The 19,782-nt window shown below is 37.0% G+C and overlaps 1 protein-coding gene across 2 annotated transcripts in view; it reads right to left on the bottom strand.

Annotated features, from left to right (window-relative positions):
- The window catches only part of GALNTL6 (polypeptide N-acetylgalactosaminyltransferase like 6), a 1,532,830-nt gene that overhangs the window by 133,660 nt on the left and 1,379,388 nt on the right, over positions 1–19,782 (bottom strand). For both annotated transcript variants that reach the window (XM_043972447.1, XM_043972448.1), the window contains exon 8: positions 9,226–9,343. In XM_043972447.1, coding sequence (XP_043828382.1) covers positions 9,226–9,343 — 118 coding nt within the window. The remainder of the gene's footprint in view (positions 1–9,225; positions 9,344–19,782) is intronic.

The following is a 19,782-nucleotide window of genomic DNA, read 5'->3' as shown; positions in this document are numbered from 1 at the left end:
ATCTTCCTATATTTCCTACCAGTGATTCAGGAATTATAGAAAGGTGGGAGATGAGAGGAAGAACAGAGCTGACTTTACTTTGTGAAATAGGGTACCTTGTCTTAAAAGGAGGTTCATTTTCACCCTGTAACTGGAGTATTAATCAATAAATTTCAGTTCCTCTTCATGAATTGACTTTCTAGTGTTTGGAATAAGTAGGACTAGTGTGTAGCAGGGTGATTTAAAGGAAGATCTGGGATAGAATCTTAAAGTTTGAAACAACATACTTCTACTACCTGTATGGCTGTACACATATACATATACGTATACATATACGTATACATATACGTATACATATACGTATACATATACATATACATATACATATACATATACATATACATGTCTTTATTTGTGTGAGTCTAAATATTCCAGTTCTGGTTTATTACAGGCAATGAGTTTGGTCTGGAATTAAATAAAAAATATCCATTTGGATTACATTTGGGAACCTATGATGGTTATTAAAACTATAAATAAGGCAGAGTAATAGGATTTTTAGTTCTTGTTATTACTATGGTAATGACATCTGGGGTAGTACTGGCAGTCCTCTGGCCTGTATTTCCCTTTTGTAAACAGTCCGTTCCATTGATCTGACCTGGGTTTCCACCCTTAGTTGTATAACTCTTGTGAGTTTTGCCTTCCCTTACCCCCTACCACTTCTCATCCCCTCTGTTTCCTTTGAGGAATTGGGGGGGAGTCTTATTCCCTCCCCTCACAACTGAATTAGCTAAGGGCACCACCAGAATGTCCAGATATAACCCTAGGGATTGTGACATTGAGTAGATTTAATCTGGGTTTTATCTCTATAGAGAGCTATAAAGTAGTTAGTTTAGAATTTCTGTTAAGGACAAAGAGATAAAACTGAAGTTTGTTCATAAGAATCTCCCAAAATGGAGTAAGTTTCTAGACCATATGGTTTATTAAGTTATCATAGCTAATAATGGCCATTTAGTTGGATTTATTGTGACTCATTGGGACATTATTTTGCTAAATAATTAGCCTATATAATTAGACAAAACTCTTCATTAAGTAAATATTAAATTCCAAAGATAGTCCGAAAGGAATGCTTGGTAGCTTTATGTTAGGCCATAGGAAGAGAAATACTTAACATCCCATTTCTTGAAGATTCCTTGTGAAAGTCATCACTTAAAGTCAGTTTTCTGCTGAAGGACTACTTCTTTTTCTTTTTTCCAGTCAATAAAACTTAGCTTAACAAGTTCAAAGTACAAAACCCAATACTATTCCCTGTTCTGCCATGAACCAGGCAAATGGACTTTGGTAAGTTACCTACCTTTCTAGTGACTTCTCATTTGGAAAATGGCAATTATAAAACTGATCTAGCTTAAAATAATGTTGAATATATAAAGAAATGAAATACATCATGGCATAAAGGGTGCCTATAGGGGGGATTACTCATTTGTTCTCGAGTAGTGAACAAAACACTACCCATGACCAGAATATCAAGGAAGAACTGCTTAATACTTTTGAACTTATGCTGGGCAAATTCTGATTTCTTGGTTGATTTTCTTTTTGGTAGGGCAATGAGGGTTAAGTGACTTGCCCAGGGTCACACAGCTAGTAAGTGTCAAGTGGCTGAGGCCAGATTTGAACTCAGGTCCTCCTGAATCCAGGGCCAGTGCTCCACCTAGCTGCCCCCAGTTGATTTGTTATATGCATATTCTGTCCACACAGGTCACAGCTGCTCTCTGACTTAGCAGAAGTCATTGAGGGATTGCTGGGCTGGACATTTATCCCACAGTTATGAATCTGGTGATGATCTTCCCTGAACTTAGAAATGCTGCTCCTTGGATGACAACCCTATATTTCACTACCTTATCTGTACTTAAAGATCTCCCAGGTTGGGAGGGATTTCCAGAGTTTAGGTTCTATTGATATAGTCTTCAGGAGCTTTTATGACATTATGAGGAATTGGTAGCAAATACTTTTTAACACTAGGAAGAAAATTTATAATCACTTTTTGAAGCTCTTGAAAGAGTAAGAAATAAATAGAAGATAAACCCTATTAGGTATGTGCCTAAGATAAGTTTCTGTTGTTTATATTATATGTATTTCTAATATTATTCTGCCTTCCTTTTTAGTTCTTTCGGGACAGAGACAACATCACCATTTACTTTGTTACAGTTGTCTCTTCCACATTGCTAGGGTTAGGGGTTGCAGAAAATCTGAACAAATTTTTTTGGCCTTCCCTTAGTGCCAGAGAAAAAGTCTGAATTTTTTCTTGGTTTTGTATCCTTAGGACCTCACAGAGTTCTTTGCATATAGTGCTAATAAATGTTTTGTGAATTAGATTTTTTAAAACTATAAAGACACATTATGCATATATAACATCAGTTTCAACAACCTCTTCTACAACAAACTATATTTCTCTCATTATCCATTAGTTCTCTGCTCTACTGAAGTTTATTAAATAATGGTTATTTTTAAAACTGGAGAAACCTTCTTTTCCATAAGCAGCACCCCTCCCCCTCTCTCTCTGTATACACACATACTAATACTAAATCTTTAAGGGGATTTAGGATTTAAATTGGCAGTTTAATTGTCTAGGAGGAGTGAATCTGAAGAGAGTTTGTTAAGAGTTATAGTTTGAGAGAAACTGAAGATGATAGAAACAAAGGAAATTTAAAAAAAATTCAAAACAAGTTCTTTCCTGATGGAACTTGTCTTGCAAAAAAGGATAAAGAGAATTCAAAGGGAAAAAGGGTATTCTTGGAAAGAGACTTTGATTGGAGTCCTGAATGAACTGAATGGTAGGACTGTATTTTCAGAAGCGATTAGCAATCATTTTCAGTTATAGTGATGGTTTAAAATGATAATTCTCACAGTTAAAACTTAGTAAATAATTTTCTTTGTTCAATGTAAAAAACTTGCCTTGAAGTCATAAAGATCTAGGTTCAAGTCCCACCTATGACACATATTACTTGTGTGACACTGGATAAGTTATTTCTCAGTGATATTAAACTCAAATAGAATAGCGGGGCACTAAACTGTATATCAAAATCCCTGCAGGCCACATATTGACTTAGAAAACCACATTTTAACATCATCTATGTTCTATTGCATTTTAATTTATTTTGTTCAATACTTACCAATTACATTTTACTTTAGTTCAGGCCACATTCAGGGAGCATTATGAGGGCTGAGGGCATATGTTTAACACCTCTGATCTAGAAAACTTTCTAGGACTGTGAATTGTAGAAAAGGTGCTGATGTACATCAGCAGATGGTTTCCTTTCCAAAAGATCTTTATATCAATGAAATTTCAGGTTCACAGTCTCTATTCCAGTCTTAGTGTTATTATTAATTACAGGAAGAGATTAGTTATAGGCAGAGATTTTCATATTTATTTAAGGATAAAAGATTAAAGTGTTGATATATAAAAAGAGACAAGCAATTGCTCATGGGAAAAGAGGTTTATTTAGTTTCAAAAATAAGCACGATTTTAAAAATTGCAGTACAGCAGAGAACTAGTGGATAAATTAATGAGAGAGATGTTAACACTTTTAGTAATTAATGAGGAATCATTCAATCATGCCCCTGGTTAACCTAGAATTTGGGATGAATATGATAATGAATCAAGTAAACTGGATGAGAGATTACCATTCCAGGTACACTAAATGTGATAATGGTCAACTCTCATACCCTGCTACATAGACAATGGATAAGCTATGATTGATGAGGCAAAAGCCCTTCATTGAACAAAGCATAGAAATAAATCATTCACATGTGATAGTCGGTGATTTTCTGATAGTTGTAGAGATGGGCAGTAAGGGCAGGCAGAGACAACTGAAAGGATGCCTGATGGACCATGGTTAGGGAATTTTAATTTAAATCATTTATAGCTTCTGAGAAGGGAAATTGAATAATCAGGACTTTCAATGAAGATGATCATTGTGTGTGTTTATGTATACGTATCTTTGTCTATGTTTACATATGTATACGTATTGGAGGGGTTGGAGTGAGTAGAAGATAAAACAGAGGTTCCCAACTTGTGGTACATATACATCCAGGGGCTGTAAGGAGGTACACGGAATATATGGCTTAACTGTAAAATTCTTCTGATATCAATGATTTCATTTTATTTATTATATGCATATGTATGGAAAGTTCTAGAATTCATTTCTTATTGAATAGTGGGCATGACAAGGCTGACAGATCACCAAGTGGTGGAATCAAAAAGGCTGGGAATCCTTGGATGAAGGGAAGAAAATCTGTCTAGTCTTTATGTCAAAGTATGGAGTGGCTGGGGCCTGGACCAGGCCTGTAACCCAGGGAAAGAAAAAGTAAACAGTATGATAGAAAAGTGGTAGAAATTAGCCAATTGACATCCTGAATTTAAAATGAAAGTATGATAAGTTTAGGGTAAAAATGAAAAGAAAGTTAAATATCTATTGGACCACAGAAAGTAGAAACTTTAAAAATATGCTATAAAAGAATATATTTTTAAAAGTTCTCCATTGCACTCTTCCCTCCTCATACACATAGTTCTAATTTCCACTCTGGTTGTGTGTGGTTTCTATTTGGTTAGACACTGGATGGGCCATCTGGTAAACCACACTCCATTCCCTCCTCTCTCAACTGAAGCATTGATTGATCCTCAGAAGTTGCCTTGTCAAGAGCTACATTGTCATGCACACTCCTTGGTGACATAGAAGATCTCTCCTTCCCAAACTACTTTATATTTAACTACATTGAATTTATTTGTATGTATTCTTTTTATATTTATTCTGGATATACTTATGCATGCTCTTCTCATTTCCCTGTTAGGATGTAAGCTCATTTTGAATAGATATTGTTTGTCTTTTTTTTTTTTTTTTGGTATTTGCATCCTCCACACCTGACAGAGTATCTTGGCACATGGTAAGTGCTTAATAAATGCTTATTAATTGAATAAGTGCCAGAGAAATCAGGCCAACACTAGGAACATTATTAAGGTAGTCAAAAATATAATGACATGATTACTTAGTGGGATCTATATTTCTGGGATAGCAAAAGAAGAGGCCCGGTGGATAGGGACTCCCTAGGGCTCTGTGAGAACCTGCTCCTCAGGCTCTGGATTTGGGTGCAAGGTTTTTTGAAAGTCTTCATTTTCAAAGCCACACTTTCCAACCTGCAGGTTTTTACTCTAATATTTGTTGAATGGAATTCATTGAATTTGACAAATTTTTTCCTCCAAATATACCAATATTTTGGTATGTATCCCTTGAATACATGGCTAAAAATGCTTTGGAAATAAGTAGAAAATATAGTAATGCTGATTGCACAGTTCACAGGATCATAGATTCAGATCTCATGAGGTCATTGAATCCGGTCTCCTCATTTTTAGATGCAGAAACTAGAGCTCAGATTGATTAAATGATTTGCCCATCATCATATAATTAGTAGGCATTAAAGGGAGAATTTGAACCTTGGTCTTTCTTATTCCAAGTCCAGCACTCCTGTGCAGCAATAGCCAACTTATTTTTAAAATATTAGCTCCTCATTTGGCCGTTGTGTTCTGCAGTTGGCCCTAGTTCCCACATTCTTTCCAGGTACAGCTTAATGTTGACATTTATTTTTTCCTGGACCATGGTTACCTAAGAGATTTAACCTCACAAGTCAGCAAATTATTCTAAAATATGCAATACAGATTTGATTATTGAGGCCTGAGGACTGGACAATTAGCAGAGAGACTCTCTGAACATCTATCTTCCTCAAAGGTTTTTCTCCAAACTTAACTGTTGATGGTATGGAACTTAATTACCCGTGAGATTATATTCAAAAAGATATGGAAATAAAGATGATAGCAAATTTTGTACAGGAAAAGAGAAATGGGTTATCTCAGTCAAATGCCTCTGAGCTACTCTGGCTGACTCAGAGAATTTTTGGAAGTCTTCCATCTATAGAATGATGTTTCTTCATCATAATCCCTGATATGAAGATACTTTGATGAGAAAAAATAAAGAGAAGATTCCTTCTACTAGACTGTAAACTCTATTAGGTTTACAGCCATCACACACATAAACTCTGTTTTCCCTAGAGCCTAGAAGAGTATAATAGGTTCTTAATAAATGTTTGTTAGAAGAATGGATAGTATTTTATGGAATACCTTTTTGAATTGAGTTCAAAAATTATTTTTCATGCTCAAATACAACTTTTACTCGGTGTTCTATGGTCAGTGGACAGATTTTTACCAATCTTGAATTGATGACGAATTGCCCAGCTGCATTTTGCTTTTGAGATAAATGGCAAGAGCTCTAATTTTAAGCTGCTCCTGGATCCTGCAAATAGGAATTAATGGCATAGGAAAAAAAATCTACAGTAGCTTGGCTCTTCTCCCCTCTTTCTTACAACTATTCTATGACAAATCAGCGTCATTTTTATACAACTTGTTCGGCTCCTTAAACAAAGTGAAGGCTTTTAATTCTTCTATGTAAATTCTACCAAAGGCACCTGTTCAAGCTTTTAAAAAACGTCTATTTTATTAAAAACCACAAAGACAACAGCCTTAAAAATACTAATAAAGAAGTCCAGGAACCCTCAGGTCAGCACACAATAATCAGACGAATGAAGGGATTGGGCTGAAATGGGACTCACTCTGACATAGCTGTCGATGAAGAATGTGTCACTCAAACCAAACAAGCTAGGGCTCTTTGGTCCTGAACTTGGAGCGCCGTTGCCATGGTTTCTACACAAAGACGACAAGGCTGCATTCCAATTATATCTTTCAGAATGACAGATAACAAGAAAATAGGAAATGGGGTAATAAAATCTGTGGTCACCTGGCAGGGATGTGACAGATAGAAGTGACAGAGATGTGAGAGATGCCCGTTTATTTTGCCAAAGAATCACCCTTACTATTTGGAATGTAAATGCATTGGCTTTAGCCTTTCCTTACTTCTCACCACCATATTTCTGCATTTCCTGCCCTATCCTTCCCAACTCACCCCCTTACTATCTACCCAAAACACTTATGCCCCTCACTTAATGGAAATTTGATTACTAGAATTCTAAAGCACTAAGGAAATCAGCCCTTGAACTTTCAGAAATTGCATGGTGGAAGGATGCCATTTTGATTCTGTCATTATGCTCCAGATGTTCTTCCTCTATTTGGCTCCACAGGATAGAATCAGAAGCAACAAGTTCAAATTGCAAAGAGGCCTCCTTAGGCTTGATATCAGGAAATATCTTCTGACAATTAGAGATGTCCAAAAGTTGAATATCCTGCCTCAAGAGGTGGTGGGTTCTCCTTCCTTCAGGGTCTTCAGTCAGAATCTGGACAAGCACTTGTCCAGTTTACTATGGTGCAAATTCCTAATGAGTGTGGTTTAGATTAGATGAATGATGAAGTCCATTTCAATTATCTGTGATATGGTGAATTAGAGGATATCACTGACCCAAATGTATGTGATGTGGCAAACTCTAGTAATCAGCTTATGTCAGATAATGAATAGTAGCACCTTGTGGGCTCAATGAATTCTCTTAGGATAGTTTCCCAGACATGCCATTGGTTAACCTAGCAAAACAGAGGAACCCCCACAAGGCTGCCCGACACTTCCATATTCTAGAAGACTCTATCACAGAGTAAGGACTGAGAATATGATTTCTGGCTTTGTTATCTCCAGTTACCTAAAGAACTTTACAAACTATGGAACTATCTAGAAATAAATTCAAGTACTGAGAAAAGAAAAAAAGCAGATATTGGTAAAGAATGAATTCTGATTTAGTCAGAAGTATTAAGGCAATGGGGACAAGAAATGAGTCAGGTTTGAAGTAGGCAATCATGTGCTACTAGGCTATGCTTTCATTTTCAGTATTTTGATTATATGACATAGCATACAACATATGTTTTTTTATTAACATCTTAGGTATTGTTTTAGGATTTTAATACAGTCATCCTGGCATGGTAGGTAGAAAGTTGGATTTGGGGTCAGAGAACATGGGCTCAATTCCCATGCTCTGCCATTTTACTTAGTATCTGTGTGACCATGGGCAAGTAATTTTACATCTCTTGGCTTAATTTTCCTCATCTATGAAATGAGTGAGTTGGATTAAATGACCTCTAATTCTGTGATCCTCTGTTTCTGATCTGTTTCAGTAGAAGGAATTTGCAAAATGGGAGTTTTCTACTCTGACAGAAATCACAGACTATTAAAAGGATTTATCTCTTCTTACATGTGGTTTTAATTACATTCAGGAACTCTACTTTCCCTCCCCCCTAACAAAACATGTCTTTCTTATTTCATAATGGGAAAAATACAACTCCACAGATATTTGCTACATTATATATTTTGCTGGAATTTGCCTATTTTGTTACCTGTCTGTAACTTTAGAAGGAATCTGTGGCTGGGAGGAAGTGTTTTGTTTCTGTTGACTACATTTGTAATGACTTCTCAGCTATTTAAGTACAATTTTCTGCAGTGTTCATTTTGCTCTGGTGGTTTGCTCTTGGTATAAAAAACATTTCTTTTCAAATCAAAAACATGATATTTGAAATCTTGTTCAGGAAAGATAAATGATAATCAATAAAATACATGGAATATGAAAAGTACAGTGTTTGGTTATGTGTAGTGTAATGAAGAATTGAAACAGTAGGGAATATTTAAGATTTTTCCAAATGTCTTCTAAAATATCCAGATGTTTAAGTCATAAATAAAGATTGCTGGAATTCTTCATTTACCTTTCCAATCTTGTCCTAGGGCCATTGAAATTTTGGATAAAATTTTGAAAGATCAAAACAGGAACTCTTGATTCTGATCAGGCTCACAAAACTGAACTCAAATACTCTCATTTTCTCAGAGAGTTGGATTCCCATACATATGTATATACATATATATACACACACAGAAAGAGAGAGAGAGGGGGAGAGGGGAGGGAGGGAGAGAGAGAGAGAGAGAGAGAACTAACATTATTAGTTATCATGGTTAATACGTCTTTAGGTCAGTAGAGAAAGGTTACCTATCCTTTAGCATAGAGGGTTTGCTACCTATAAATGAAATCCTGAATGACTAATTTGCAACATGGGTATTCCTTATGGAAATATACAGTAGAGAGTTTCTGGAAGGCCACCAAGGGAAATATCATGAAATCAACCTTGCAAGATGTTCACAAAGCAGAGTGAAAATGATAAACCAAAATGCACTATTCTATCTCACAGCAAATGTAGGGAAAAGTGTCTGGGTGGCTTACCTTGAAAGATATTTCATACTGTTCTCCTCCCCAGATCTCTAAGCCTGGATCATAGCCACCCAATTCCCAAAACCACTTTCGGTCAACAGCAAAGAGCCCTCCAGCCATAACAGGAGACCTGTGGAATAATTAAAATAAGCTGTAAAAGACCGTGAACATTAGGCCCCCTCATCATATGCTTGAAAGGCCCAAGAAGGGTTTCAGTAGTCAAATTATAATGAGGCTTTAAGCAATAGTTGCTTATTGGTGAGTTTAGGACTCCCATTTGGTCTATAACTGAAGGAGAAGTAGGAGCAGGGGGAAGATTCCTCCTATGCTTTAAAGTTTACTGTTAAGTTTCTAGCATTGCAAATGCCCAACAGAGCCCCATTTATTTCATCTGCATATCATGGGACAGAAAGAAGTGAGTCTTAGTGACTCATCCTTTTGAAAATACCCATTGGGTTTCACAGAATTTAGTCAAAGTGAAGATGCATTTTCCCTTATTATAAAGGTAGATGAAAGCATGGAGAATAATGCTGCAGTTATTAGCTTCCAGAGAAGCATCTCTCTTCTTTATGATTGCCTCAGTTATTAATTTATCCTCACTTTTTCTAGAAGGGCATATAGTCAAGGACCAGGAAAAACCAACCAACCAATCAACCCTAATCAAATATTTATTATAGCAGCACATAGGCATTGGGTGCTGTGAAAGACTCAAAATAAGCAGAAAATATTGGTCCCTAGGATGGTAGAGGGGGAACAATTTCAATTGTAAATGCCTTGTGTGTATGCGTGGGTACATGTGTGTGCAAATAGGCACTCACATAAAACAGTATTAAGTGAAGGACATATTTATACAGCAATATATCACTGGATGAGGTTTGATATATGGTAAAATAATAGCTAATAGCCAACATGTATGTGCTTTAAGGTTTGGAAAACACTTTATAGGTTTTATCTATGATTCTCATAACAACCTTGTGATGTAAGTACTATTATTACCCCCACTTTACAGATAAGGAAACTGAGGCTGCAGTGACTTTCCCCTGTTCACAAGGATAAATAAATGTGGGAGGCAGGATATTTTCTTTTTTTTTTTCTGTCGAGGCAATGGGGGTTGTGACTTGCCTAAGGTCACACAGCTAGTAAGTGTCAATTGTCAGCGGCTGGATTTGAACTCAGGAGCTTCTGAATTCAAGGCCGGTGCTTTATTCACTCCTCCACCTAGCTGCCCCCGGCAGGATACTTTCTGGTTCCTAGATAAGTACTATACCCATTGTACCACAGAATTGTGCAGAGGTAAATTTGGCATAGTGAATAGATAACTGACCTTGTTATGGGGAAGACATAGTTTCAAATCCTGCTCTGACAAATACTTGACCTGTAAACATGATCAAGTAACTTAATATCCCAGGTCCTCAGACTATTCATTAGGACTATGAGTTACAGTAGAACTGATGATCTACGTTGTAGAATGTACTCATCAAAAGTTTATACAGGGGGCAGCTAGGTGGCACAGTGGATAAAACACTGGCCCTGGATTCAGGAGGACCTGAGTTCAAATTCAGCCTCAGACACTTGACAATTATTAGTTGTGTGACCCTGGGCAAGTCATTTAACCTTCATTGCCCCCCCCCAAACAAAACAAAACAAAACACCTTTCTACAATGGTACTTTGCATAAGGATAAAACATGAGGTCTGGATCTGGTCTCTCACCACCCTGCCTCCCACCCCCAAATAATTTGTAATTTGCCAATTTAAAAACTATTTATATTTCATTGCATTTGTTTGATTCTTAAATATTTCCAAACGAATAGTAATGAAGATGGCAGAGAAGTTTCAAATACTTGACAAAATATTCACAAGCATAGCCTCGAGCACATTACAAGCACTGATTTGAAAGTAACTGATACAGTAACTATAGAACATTTTAATTTCTTTATTGAAGTAAATGGCCAAAGGACTTCTACTAGGGAATACTAATCCAAATTTGAGATACGATATTCACTTGAAAGATATACTCCAAAATTTCCATTAAAAACCCTTTAATTCATAGTTTTAATTAGTTCAGACTATTCCTGCCCCAATCAACCTAGATGAGCGAGGTTTTATAGGTGTGCAAATGATCTGTGAGAAGTCTTCAGAGATTTAACTCAGTCTGGGTAAACCCAGGGTATACAACTAGAAGAATTATAGTGCTAGAAATCCATCATAGAGATTTTTTTTCAATGGAGAAGCTTGAAGAAATAAAAATGTACTCCTTTTAAGTTTTACAGTTTTTCTATTTCACTTGAAGTAAAAGTCTTGCTCCTGGACCTTATCTCATTTTAAACACCTCTATTCTCTCCTTTTCTCCCTTTCTTCTTCCAATCCTTTTTCCTTTGCATACCTAATTTGAAAGTAAGATATACTCTGCTGAAGAGCATATAAATTAGGCTGAGAGAAAATAAGCATCTATCAAGTAGCTCCCATGTGCCAAGCACTGTGTTAAGCACTTTAAAAACCATTATTTCATTTGACCTAACACCCAACGTTAATCATCTCCAATGACCTCAAGATTATCTAAAATTTAGCTTCTTTATGGACTTTATAAATATTTGGTGAATTAAATTGAATACATGTATAAAATTATTTTTATGCACAAAAATCAGAGTAGAAAAATACAAGAAACTATTGATTGGGAAAAAATAAAATATCATTGATATAAAAATTTGATTTCCAAAATGCATGGGGTATTGACATAAGTGTGTAAGACCATGAATCACTGCTTCATAGAATAGTAGTCAAGGATCAGGAATTGTTTTCAAAAGAACAAATGACAGTTGATGATGATATGAAAACATACTCTAATGGTAAGAGAAATTCAAATTCACACAACTTCGGAGTTTCATTTTACGCTCTAAAAATTGACAAGGGTGACAAAAATGGAAGTCAATTCTGAAAGGACTGAAGGATGACAAGCAGACTAATATGCTGCTATCAATTCTTCTCACGATTCTGGATATCTATTCAGAATTATGCAAGAAAAGTGACTAAACGATTCTCAGCCTTTGACCCCCAAAACTTACTACCAGACCTATACCCAAAGGATGTCAAAGATGGAAAGAAAGGTGTAGCGTTATGCTAAAATGTCTGTAATGGTACTTTGTGTTGTTGCAATGAAATGGAAACAAAGAGATTGCCCATCAAATGGGGGAATAGCTTAACCAACTGTGGCATATAAATACAATGGTATATTATCATGCAGTAAGAAAATGATGAATGTGGGGAATTCAGAGAAATGAAAGATTTATATGTACTGATACAGAGAAAAATAAGCAGAACCAAGAGTACAATATTCAGTGACTTTAACAATTTAAATTAAAAAAAATCACCAAAAGTAAGTTGAACTCTTAGTGACTGAAAAATCAAACAAATCCCTAGAAAAACAGATACATTTACCTTCATCCTCCTGGCTTTGAGGCAGGGGTATGTAAGGCCTGAATGGTGCATACATTGTCAGGCATGGTCAGAGTTATTTTTTGTTCAATTGCCTTTTTTATTTCAAGTAAAGGGTTTAATTCAAGGGGCAGGGGAAATATGTGCTGAAATGACTGTGTTGTGAAAACAAAAAATATCAAAAATATTTTTTAAGAATTAAAACTGCACAAGCAAGGGTTTCCTTTTTCCGTGTCTCTGCTTTGGCTGTATAGATCAGGCATGGGGATCATTAGTGGTGATTGAATTTTAAGATCTGGTTCAATTTGACCTTAAGTTTAGGAAAGACATTGGTAAACTAGTGAGTATCTAAAGGAAGTCAAACAGGATGGTGTAGTACCCAGAGATCATTCCATTCAGAGATTGGCTGAGTGGGGAAGAGGGTCGTGGCATCTGTCTTCCAAGGTTGGCCATAGAAGAGGGATTAGATTTGTTTTCCCTGTTGCTAGAGGGTAGAATTGGGACCAGTTGGTGAAAGTTGAAAATTTAGGTTTTACATAGGGAAGAACTTCTCAGCAAAAACAACCATCACAGGGGCAGCTAGGTGGTGCAGTAGATAGAGTACCGGCCCTGGATTCAGGAGGACCTGAGTTCAAACCCGGCCTCAGACACTTGACACTTACTAGCTGTGTGACCCTGGGCAAGTCACTTAACCCCAATTGACTCACCGCCCCCACCCCCCCAAAAAAAGAACCATCACAAAGTGGAATGGGCTGCCTATAGAAATAATGCATCCCTTCATCATCTGAGTGCCTGAGGCTGGAGGATCACTTCCTAGGATGCAGAAAGGGGATCTCCATTAAGATATAACTCAGATTAGCTAGCCTTTGAAGTTTCTTCTTACTCTGATAAATTATAAAGTCTCTAAATTATGCAATTCCATTTTAATTATAGGATTATAGATTCACATTATTTTAGAGCCCTTAATTTAGTTTAACCTGTTCATTTTTATAGATGATAAAACTCATTCCTAGACAGGAGAATTGATTTATTTAAGGCCACATGGTCTTTAGTAATGGATAACATCAGTGAGCTCTACTCCCAGGACAATGCTCTTTTCTTTCTTTTTTAAAAACAAAATTGTTATTTTGTTTTTCAATTATTAGGCATTTGTTTTGTTTTTTTTCCCCCTCATACCTTCCTCTACCCACTGAAGAAGGGAGGAAGGAAGAAAAGAGGGAAGGAGAGAAAAAAGGAACGAAGGAAAAAAAGAAGGAAGAAATGGAAGAAGGAAGGAAGAAGAAGGAAAGAAAGAAACCCTTTATCACATAAGTACAGTCAAGTAAAACATTTTCATTGTGGTCACATCCAAAAATACATTTCTTATTCTTCATGTGAATCCATCATCTCTATTATGATGTGGTTGTTTTCTTTTCATGACGCCATGTCTACCTACATGAAAGCACAGTTAGATTTTGAATTGGACAGAAAGAATCCAAGATCAAGTAATCATTTTGTGTGAGCTCTGGTTGATAGTGAGTAATGGTTCCCATGTTGGTAAAGGGAAAATGACCTTTCTTGGGATCCCTATTCCCCTATTCCCCTGCCACCTCCCAATTTCCCAACTTGGGTAAATTACAATTGCATTTAAAAAGAAAGGAAGCCTTTTTGGCTTTTCTTCAAAGACTCCTTCCAAATTTTAGTGCCCACTGACACTCTATATTTATCATGTATTCTTTATTTACATATCTATGAATGAACATATATCCCCCTCCCCCACCTCCACTGCCATCTCAAAGAATAAAAGTGTTTAGCATAGTGCCTGCTATACAAGACATGCTAGTAGATGCTGGTTAGTTGAAAGACCAATTTTATTTTATTTTATTGGTCCAGATGTGATTTCATTCATGTGGAAGATTCCTGGTGTGGAAAATCTCTCCACCAATAGACATAGGCAACTCATAGTCTTTCAGTCAGGACACTAAGAGGTTCAATGATTTGCTCATTTTTTTCCCTTGCTTTTTACCTCACTTTGCTCATGGTTATAGAGCTGGTATGTTTAACTTGAACTTTGTTCTTTCAGCCTCAAAGGTTGCCCTTCTTGTGCTCACTAAATATTTTCTGGATTGATCTAATTAACATTTCAATGACAGCCCTGAATGCCAACCCCAGTACTGTTTAAGGTGAAGGATGTGTTTATCATTGTTATGGTAATAATTCCTGAAGGTATCATAGGATCATAGATTTAGAGCTGAAAGGATCTTAGGCAGTTATCTAGTCCAATGCCCTCATTTTACAGATGAAGAAACTGATGCCTCAGAGTTAATTAGTTGCTTAAAGTTACATAGGCAGTTATTGGCAGAGCTGATTTTGAACCTAGTCCCTCTGACTTCAAACCCAGTGCTTTGTTTACTGGGCTGTGATGCCTCTAAGGCTTGGCAAAAAGTTGTGAGAGTTCTTTTCTTTAAAGATATATGCTAGGACACATTAATAGAGATGATAGATATACTAGAAAAGATTATGTCCTTTATATAAGTGGTCCCTACCTTGTGGCCATCCATATGCTCATTGATCACTGGTGTTTTGATCTTTTTTTAGCTCCAATAAAATATTCAGCGTGACTGTATAATAAGTAAACACACATCCCTTCTATGGACTGAATAATTTGTCTCACACATGTACAGACTGCTACTTTCAAATATACACAGATGCCATGTTGATTAATAAAATACAAATTCATTAAAACGTGTTACTCAATTCAGATTAAACTTTTGTTCTCATACTCAAAAAACTTAGGAACCATTGTTTGATAGTCTAAAGGTGAGTATATATTCTCTTCCAGCTTATTAATCTTCCCTTGATGGAAATAGAGAGCTATTATATGCCATCTTCAGTTAGGTACTTCTGATCTCTCTTCTCCAAGGTGAATGCTGCAGTAATTTTATTTTTTCAGGGCAATGGGGGTTAAGTGACTTGCCCAGGGTCACATAGCCAGTAAGTGTCTGAGGCTGGATTTGAACTCAGTTCCTTCTGAATCCAAGGCTGGTGCCTTATCCACTGCACCACCTAGCTGCCCGCTGCAGTAATTTCAATCTCTTCAAGTCTTTCCTTACTGATCTCATTTTCTGATCTGCTGCCATCTTGTATTCCCTTTCAGATGATCTTCTAGGCCATCTCTTACTTTCCCAAAATGTTCCTCACCTTGCCTTTTTTTCCTTTGAGCCCGGTGGATGCTCTGAAGGATGTCTTCTAATCGGGCTGTTATATTTGCATTATTTTCAGAGGAGCTATGGGAGTTGTGCACACAGAGCCACTAGTCCTGAGCCAAGCAGTTGTATGCAATTAAAAACCACTCGCTAACTGTCTGGGCCATTCTTGTGATTCCCTCTTCTAATATTAATATAAACATAAAATTGATTTGTAACAACAGCTCCTGTTCAGGATTCTTTATTCCCTAGACGGTGGAAATATGGTGGCATTCTGAATGGCTAACTAAAATCAATTCTCTACTTTGCATTAGGAGTAATGAACAAGGTGATAAATGGGATTTTCTTCTGGCTTACAGTGTACCAGTTTACTTCACCATAGTAATTTTATCTTCTAAATTATGTTTCATTTTAAATTAATGAAGCTATAATATTAAAAGTGCACTGGAACCTATTCCTTATTCTGTTGCTACAAAAAAGACCTTGCATAGTCTCTTTCAAGTATACATTTTTCAAAGCACACTGTTGGTTCTCTTACTGAAAGTAAGGCATAGCACTTAATGGCTTCAACCATACTCCACAACATTCCCCAAATTTTAATGAGTTTTTACTTTCACTACTGTGTTCTACCTGACTCTTTACCCCCATACATGGGTGAAAAAAACAAGTTGATTTATTAGACATCATCTCCCTGGAATTTTCCCTAAATACTCTAATTTTCATATTAGTCGAACACTTACAAATCCAATCAGTACTTATATACCTACTATACAATACGTGAGATACTTGGAATACAAAGACAGACTAACAAAAAAGCAAACCCTGTCTTCAAGAAGTTTACATTTCCCTAGGGGTGGTAGGTAAATAAATAAAAACAGGCAAGTGTATGTTTATATATGTATATGTGTAAGTATGTTTAAAGCTTATATTTATACTAAGACTTTTGGGATATTATTCTATGCATGTGTGTGATGTATACACATGCATATATTGTTATTATTCAGTCATTTCAGTCATGTCTGACTCATTTGGAGTTTTCTTGGCAGTGATACTAGAGTGATTTCCCATTTCTGTCTCCAGCTCATTTTATGGATAAGGTTTGGCCAGGGTCACACAGCTACTAAGTCTCTAAGGCCAGATTTGAACTCAAGAAGAGAAGTCTTCCCGATTCCAAGTCTAGCACTCTATCCACTGTGCCACCATATTGTCATATATTAGTTTATGTGTATTATGTGTGTATATATATATATATATATACAAGCAGTTGTATGCAATTATGTGCATATGTATGTGTGTACATATACATATCTGTTTGCATTCACACATACACAGATATATGATAATTTGGGGTGGGAGAGAGGTCTAACAATGTTGGGGATCAGGAAAAGTTGTTTTACGTGTTAGATACATAAACTGAGCCCTAAAGGAAGCCTGGTTGTTTTAAGAGGCAGAGAGGTGAGGAGCTACTACAGACACATAGAAGATGGAGCCAGAATGCCAAATTCAGGGAATAGCAGCATAATAGGGGCCTGATGGAGCCTCACCAGACTGTCCCCAGGTATAGCAGTTAAGGCGGTTTGGTTGGATTATAGAGTATACAAAAAGAAATAAGCCTGGAAGTGTTTGTGATTGAGGGTGTGTGAATGTTAAGCTGAAGAGTTTGTATTTTATTCTATTGTACTTCTGGAGGTTTGGGGGGCAAAATAATTTTAAAAATGACATCTGGGGGCAGCTAGGTGGTGCAGTGGATAGAGAACTGGCCCTGGAGTCTGGAGGACCTGAGTTCAAATCTGGCCTCAGACACTTAACACTTACTAGCTGTGTGACCATGGGCAAGTCACTTAACCCCAGTTGCCTCAAAAAAATAAAATAAAATGATATCTGGTTATGAAGCAGTACTTGAATGAAGAATATTTATATGTCAATTTTAGCAGCAATTGAAACTAAGACCTAGGAACCTATGGAAGCCTGTATTTTGGTTGCCCCTTCCTATCACTGGGTTTTCTCAAGAGCTCAGTCCTTTGACAACTTCTTGCCTCTTCCTGCCAGCTCTCCCTGGCTGGCATCAGCGGGAATCTTGGATGTGTGAGTTGCAGTTTGGTCAGAATTGTAATGGGCCACTTTGCTTCAGGCCTCAATCAAGCTAAGCTAATCAGTTTAGACAGGAACAGAGTAACCTGTGCAGTAACATCCCATAGACATTTTTAGTTGGCACGTAATGGGTGAATTTTCACCATTAAAGATCCTCATTTTCAACTTGAATTCAGCTATTGAGTTTAAAATATCACAGGGCAAAATAACATCATCTACTTTGGAAATGCTTGTTCATTTAAGTACTGAGCATTTACTGCAATTAGAAAAACTATGGGGGAAAAAGTGGCTGAAATAGCAGCTCCTCATGCAGACTAATTTCTGTCATTTACTTAAGAAAAAGGACGATTTCGTGTAATTTTCCTCCTTTTTATACCATTTCCATTACAACATCGGCACACTGTAGGGACACTTGACATAATGTACCTGGGACTTATGTCAGTCTCTCAATGCCTGAGGTATCCTTGACACAAGAGCATTTTGGAGTGAATTATTCACACTAACACAGCAGGCACATAACATCTGACACACAGAGATCTGGGTTTCTCCTGCTCACAATGAACAATAATCTTTGGAGATGCTCTCTGTTTGGAAGATCTTTATAATTGAATGCTATTGTAGTCGATGTCTACATTGTTGCCTCATCTCAGTTAGGAACCCAAAAAGTCTCTAGAAGTTCCAATGAAAGTAGAGAGACTTTTGAGACACAGGAAAATAGACACGAATATAGAGTTCCATATTGTCCTTTTTTATTTGCCTTTGAGAGAAACTTCTTTTCAGCCCTTTGAGTTATAGGGTGCAGAGAGCCATTGCAATGAGACTGAGACTAACTATCCATCATGTGGCTGCACAGTGGGAGTTAAACTATTGGGATATAGGCTGTTGTGAACCAAACTTCTATCTGCAGTGACTGGGATCAAATGCTGCAGAAATGAACAAATTAGAAGCTGAATTAGGGACCACAGTGATGCATGTTGATGAACTAGGAGCAAAAAGTTAGCCTCCTTTCTCTGTGCTCTGTGCTCTAAGCTCTGAAGTCTAAGGCTAGGGTGCTGAACACAAACATATGCCTGTCCCTTTATTCTTCTCCATGATCTATGGACTTGAGGACTCCAGGACCTTTCCCCAGGCATTCCAAAAATCAAGAAGGGCAGTCAGGAGGAGTTTGGGGAGACAAGGGGGCAGGAAGCTGCATAGGGGAAGCACAACCATTTTTTCCTTTTATTTTTGTGTCTAATACATTATGTAACATTGATTATTACCTGTTTTCTGTGAATGTGAAGCAATAATTCTTAAAGATCATGCCTGCTATATTAGCACTGTGAATTTTGCTAAGTGTTCTATGAATTGTGTGAAGCTTAACTTGCATGTGCATGCTCAAATATCTCACAAATTATATAGAATTTACACTCACAATTGTATGTGCCTGTCTCCTGGCACTCCAATAATGTCCTATAACTCTTCACAGCAAAGATTAATATTATACTGTAGGGGGACTGCTAGGTGTCACAGTGCATAAAACACTGGCCCTGGAGTCAGGAGGACCCGAGTTCAAATCTGACCTCAGACACTTAACACTTACTAGCTGTGTGACCCTAGGTAAGTCACTTAACCCCAATTGCCTCACTCCAAAAAATATTATACTGCAAGGGAAAACAAGGACAATGACAACAACAAAAGATTGAGAAAGTCTGATGTGTAGGAATATTTTTTGTTTTTGTTTTTTACAGGGCAATGGGTGTTAAGTGACTTCTCCAGGGTCACACAGCTAGTAAGTGTCAAGTGTCTGAGGCTAGATCTGAATTCAGGTCCTCCTGAATCCAGGGCTAGTGCTTTATCCACATGGCACCACCTAGCTGC

This window comes from Dromiciops gliroides, chromosome 6, assembly GCF_019393635.1.
Source record: "Dromiciops gliroides isolate mDroGli1 chromosome 6, mDroGli1.pri, whole genome shotgun sequence".
Classification (NCBI taxonomy): domain Eukaryota; kingdom Metazoa; phylum Chordata; class Mammalia; order Microbiotheria; family Microbiotheriidae; genus Dromiciops; species Dromiciops gliroides.
Note: the sequence above shows the minus strand (reverse complement) of the source record. Positions and strands in the feature narration are given on the sequence as shown.